Source organism: Bicyclus anynana, chromosome Z, assembly GCF_947172395.1.
Source record: "Bicyclus anynana chromosome Z, ilBicAnyn1.1, whole genome shotgun sequence".
NCBI classification, from domain to species: Eukaryota; Metazoa; Arthropoda; class Insecta; order Lepidoptera; family Nymphalidae; genus Bicyclus; species Bicyclus anynana.
Genome location: NC_069110.1, coordinates 10,154,605 through 10,160,604, shown reverse-complemented (window position 1 = coordinate 10,160,604; position 6,000 = coordinate 10,154,605). Strand labels below are relative to the sequence as shown.

The window sequence follows — 6,000 nt, the reverse complement described above, 5'->3', positions numbered from 1 at the left end:
TTAATAAATTAATTAAGTACTTCAATTTGATCACATTGGCAGTATAATAAATATAAAAATGAATTTTGGATAAATAAAATCTTATGACTGGCATAGACTTTTGAGTATTACTTACATATTACATATTCTTATAACACTATCTTAATATTTAAAATTTTAAACTTTAATAAACACAATTCATATCAAAAATTATTAGAGCAAATTTAGCTACCTATAATGTGTATATTTATGTATAATATTCTTAGAAAGAAATTGTAACTATTCATTAGTCGGAATGTTGCTATAAAAAGTTACCCTTATCTCTTTCTTAATTCATAAAAAAATGTCATGTAAAAAGTAACTAAGTACTAAATAATGGATTTAAGAAGGATGAGAATATTCAATGTACCAATTCTTTTGTCCTTAAGTCCAATCAAAATTATTTTACAAATAGCTGCAAACTATTAAAGAATGTGTTTACTTTATTATTATTATGATTAAAATGAATCATGGCTCATATTTCGTTGCATAGACTAGTTAAAAGACAGTACTTTTGTATAGCTACAATTTATCAAATATATAGAAAATCAATAAATTTGGGAATCGAGCTTTATGATTTTGAGTATTGTTACAGCAATTTTGTAACAAACTGCCAAACATATACACCATTGAATTATGTCTAACAAATAAACACTTTAAAAAATTAAATGAAGTAAAATACAGTTATTATATTAAATAAAATAGGTACAGATACTTAAGAATTATTAAAACTTGGTATCAGATCAAGCTGTTTTGAAGTTTCGACAAAATTGGTAAATCTTATGACAGTTTTTTTTAGAAAAATATACAAAATGCATTATTTTTTTATATAAATCACTGTATGCTAATCACTTTTTGTGAGAGATCTATTTCCTATGGTTTTCTCCTACCATGCACTAACACCTCTCAGTTTTATTACACAAGAAAACCATAAGGACCACTTACGCGTATTTGAGCACGCATACTTTGCACACTGTTCATTATCTTTTTCTGATGTCCAACAAGTGTCACTCCTAGAGAAGCCAGTTGGTGCACAGTGAGATCAACAACAGCATTCATGTCGGTAATGCCTGCAGCTTTGAATTTTTCAATGTAACGTGACATTTTAATGCATTCCAACCATTCTTCAACAGATGAAAATTGAATCAAATCAGGTGTGTCACCAGCAAGGGGGTCAGCAGAACGGTTTTGAGCTATCTTCCTTAGAGTATCAGGACAACGAATAAGTTTATCTAAAGTCTTTACAATACTTGCGAAGGTGGGCCGATGGGTTCTTTCTTTTTGCCAACAGTCAAGCATGAGCTGATATACAGCTTCTGGACAGTCCATTGGTGCTGGAAGACGATAACCTTTTTCTATTGATTTTATTACATCTTGGTTACTCCAATTCCAGTATGGACGCTCACCAAAACTCATTACCTCCCAACAAACAATTCCCATGGACCATACATCACTTGCAGATGTAAACTTTCTAAATGCAATAGCTTCAGGTGCTGTCCAACGGACTGGTATTTTCCCTCCACGTGTTGTGTAGGCACCATCTGCAGTTGACTCAATTTCCCTTGACAAGCCAAAATCTGCAATTTTGCACACTAATTGGGAATTAACAAGCACATTGCGTGCTGCAAGATCTCTGTGAATATAATTCATTTCAGATAAATACTGCATACCTGTTGCAATACCACGCAACATGCCTACTAGTTGTAGTACACGAAATTTGCCATCGTTTGCACGAAGAAAAGTATCCAATGACCCATTTTCCATGAACTCAGTAATAATCATAATTGGATTACATTTAGTTACAACACCTTGTAAAAATATCACATTTGGATGTTCAAACTGACCCATTATTGAAGCTTCTGCAAGGAAATCCCTCCTTGCTCTCTCAGTAGATCCTGGTTTTAGAGTTTTAATAGCCACGTCAATTTCCTGGCCACAACTAGCAGGTAACTTTAGTTTTCCTCTACACACATCTCCAAATTCACCTCCACCTATTATAGCTTCTATAGTAATGCAAGAAGCATCTATTTCACGAGCAAATTCTCTAACCGCTTGATTAGGATCTTCATATGTATGGGGATCAATGTAAGTTCTAGAACCTGTTCCAGCAAAGAGAGGAGTTGTAGCATTGCTACTTGTTTTTGCTGGTCTATCTGGACCAGTATAAACTTCACCATTACGATAATTTAGAGCATTGCAGTCACTAGGCTGTTTTTTATCACATTCATCATCAGCACGAGAACGCAAAAAGAAAACAGTTGCAATAATTGCAACTACTGAGAGTACCACAACTGCAACCATGACTCCTGCAACCAGTCGCACTTGTGCTCCTTCCTCCTCACTAACAAATGAAGTTTCAAGGACAGATCCAGTTCTTCCATACACAATACCACTCAATTCACCCCAACCTCTTTTCATCTTAGCTCTAACTCTAATACCATACTCTGTATCTCTTTTCAAGCCTGTAATTATGACATGAGGCTCTTTTGTTATTCTGACTGTTGCATTAGCACTTTTTTCTAAATTATCTTTTGGAAAACACTTAACTTCATAACTTTCAATATTATCATCAGGATCAGTCAAATCTATAGGTGGTGGATTCCAAGCAAGAGACAGCTTATCACTTTCAGCACTAATAACTCTAAGCTTAGTAATAACACTTACAACTGAGGCCTCTGTCACAGCTGTAATTTCTACCTTCTTGGGAGGTTCCCCTGTAAGATCAGTTACACCATTAAGTGCATACACTTGAAATTTGTACTCAGTTACAGGGTCTAACCCCATTATGGTTACCTTAGTTGCATTCAGACCAAATGAAGAAGGTCTGTATTCTACACTAGGACCACAGTTAGAGCAATGCACCTTATATGTGACATCACTTCTACCCCCAGTCTTATGTGGTGGTTGCCAGGCAAGTGATATTGAAAATTGGTCAGCAAAGGTCACAGTTAAATTGTCAGGTGCTGAGGGTGGCTGTGTACAAGGCACATTTTTGGGATCCTTTTTTGCACGGAAAAATCCTGGTACACATTTACACTCATCAGAGGCATATGCTGTGGACTCAGAATAATCAGGGCATGGAATACAGGGATCATCTCCTGTGTGAGATTTGAATTTTCCTGGTGAACATTCATTACACACTTGGTTACTGTGATCTGGTTCATATCCAGCACGACACTTGCAAGAACCACTTGGTAAGGTCCATTTTCCATCACCTTTGCACAGGTATACTGGTGGTGCTTCCCCCTGAGCTGTTTCAGCGTGTTCTACACAGGTCCCATTTGCTTGTTCTATAACAGTAACTTCACGGCCTGTTGGAGTGGCAGGGAACTTTGCAAAGTGTATAGTCACTTCAGGACATGTAATGTAATATACTTTCACAGCTAAAATGGAAATACATGCACCCTGATCTCTGAATGCAATGTATACCCCACGCTTTGTAACAGCTATGCTTTTCACTTCTGTGTTTATGTCAACTTCTGAATTGGTATTAAATCTTCCTTCACCAGCAGCGATACGACCAACCAATTTGTAACTTTCAGGTTCCCATGGTGGTTGTTCTCTTGTGGCTACATCAAACTCATAGTATAATAGACTGAATGTTTCTTTACAACTGAGTGCATTACCTGGGAACAGTGAACAATCACGGATAGTGAATTTGATTTCAATATAAATGCGATTTGCATTCCTTCTCTCTATGAATGGTGTCCACAGCCAATTATTGACATTATGATGTGCTACATCACACACGACGTACGATCGCCAGTTTATCTGTTTCTCGAAATTAGTGTAGGATTCTTCAAGCCAGCCAGGTGTACTCGCTTGTTGGCCATATGGGTAGCGCGTCCATCCGAGAGTTTGTTCGGTAGTAGTGTCAAGAAGCATTACTTGTTCGCCTTGTACACTGAGAACGGCGATCACGGCGGCCGTCACCGCTGCGCAAACCCACATCATCTCAGCGACATAACAATAACTAATCAAACTGGTAAATACTATATTTATCAAAATAAACGTAATAAAACCACAACGTCCACACTACATAATGAAACAAAACGAGTCCTCGCTATTACGGGCTAGCACTTCACTTTGTCCAAGATAAAGGATTGTCCCGTCATTTCTGTATGGCAATGCACTTCAAGTGTTCACGGTATGATAAATTACACTTGATAAGGCGATCTGATGAATCACACTATGATTGACGATAAAAGATTTCACATTCACACGGTTTGTCTAATGTATATGAGAATCCACATTTTTAATTTATATTGATCCTGTATTACCGAATCAAACTCGCAATTTTACTTGACATGGACGCGTCACGCGCAGCACTTTGTTTGTGTTGCTAACAAAAATAATTTCGTTATTAAACTCAGGTGTATCGTGTAGTCTCTGGTTTTTAGTCAGAGACAAGTCATTTTGTAAATGTACTAGAGACAATGTAGATAAAAGTTAATCCTCCGAATATCCGATGATATCTGCCAGAAACTCGGACTAAGTACATATGGACTTGTATTACATCACTAACAAACTAATAAGCGGTGTGTAGTTCACGAACAAATGCTTCAAATGGACTATTTCAGTAATCAGTTAGTTTCCACTCTTCGTTCTCTAGTTCAGTTACATACAGTAGTTGATTTAGTCAACTCTGCGGCCCGCAATATAAATGAAACACGAACGAGATAATTTGCTATCACGCTCTGTTGTAGGTATCCAAATGAATGTCTATTTCCCTCGAACCTTGGCTTGGTCATATGTACTCATATACTTGTACATTTTGCTGTACATTGCTCGTCATACAATAAAGTTATTTTCACCTATTGTTCAAGTTAACTGTTTGTTTAAGTTTTAATATGATATGAACGAATAAATAAATGTTTTCATTAATGTATCGAAACAGTTGTTCACCGCGAGTGTTAGAATTTCTACCTATAATGCATAATACTACGGGTCATTTTGGTACATTTGTAACATTCCTTCCATCCGTTCATCATCCATTCTAAAACGCCATTTCAAAATTTAGCGCATTATAACCTAATAGACTGTGAAAAATGAAATGATATTTACAACAAATATTAAATTACCGGTAACTCAACTCGTTAACTAATTCAAGGTGGCTAGTGATGATCTAATGAATAGTTATGTCAACAACTCATTCTATCTCTCTATATCACTCAATGAACTATTGAAATAAAACCGAAAGCTAAACAAACATATTGTTGTGGATTTGTGGAGCAAACTGACTATAGAACTAGAAGGTGGATATAGTTCACATTGAAAAATGTGAACTATACATATGAACTATGTGAACTATACATGTATACACATGAAAAAATACAACTATACATATATTTACATTTCCGTAACATATTTGTCGTAAAGGTAAAACTAATCGCTTTGTACTCGTTACTCAGAATAGTCGATTACTTGATCGATGTTTTGCTGTTCCAGTTGGAGAATCGAGACTTTAAATATTATTTTTATTCAACATTAACAACCCATATTCAGCTCACTGTTAAGCACGAGTCTCCTCTCTGGATGAGAGCGGTTAAGCCTTAGTCTACCACGCTGGCCAAATGCGGATTGGTTGACTTCACACACCTAGAGGATTAGGAAGATTCTCAAATATGCAAGTTTCCTCACGATGTTTTTCTTGACCTTTTAAGACACGTGACACGTAACTGAAAAGTTAGAAGTGCTTGCCTCTGACCGGATTTAAACCTACGCTTCCCGAATTAAAGTCTCGTCTCACGTCTCACTTTTAATTATTTTTATTGCAAATTTGATATTATAATTTATATAGTTATAAACACTTACAAATAAAACTTAACTGCATCTTTTCGTAACTAAAAGTTGTTGACCGTTTCTATGTCATTCAATAACACAAACTGGCATATTATAAGGGGATTTACAGGAGTATAACACCAGGTACAATAATAGAACATCATTCAATCAATTACAATTCTGCAGAAACAGTTTTTATAA

General features: G+C 36.0%; 1 protein-coding gene across 1 annotated transcript; it reads right to left on the bottom strand.

Moving 5' to 3' along the window:
* Positions 1 to 6: 6 nt before the first annotated feature.
* Positions 7 to 4,369, bottom strand: LOC112047907 (ephrin type-B receptor 1-B). The gene has a single exon (XM_024085205.2). The coding sequence runs from the start codon at positions 3,970 to 3,972 to the stop codon at positions 934 to 936; it is 3,039 nt and encodes a 1,012-aa protein (XP_023940973.2). The 5' UTR covers positions 3,973 to 4,369; the 3' UTR covers positions 7 to 933.
* Between the last annotated feature and the right edge of the window lie 1,631 nt (positions 4,370 to 6,000).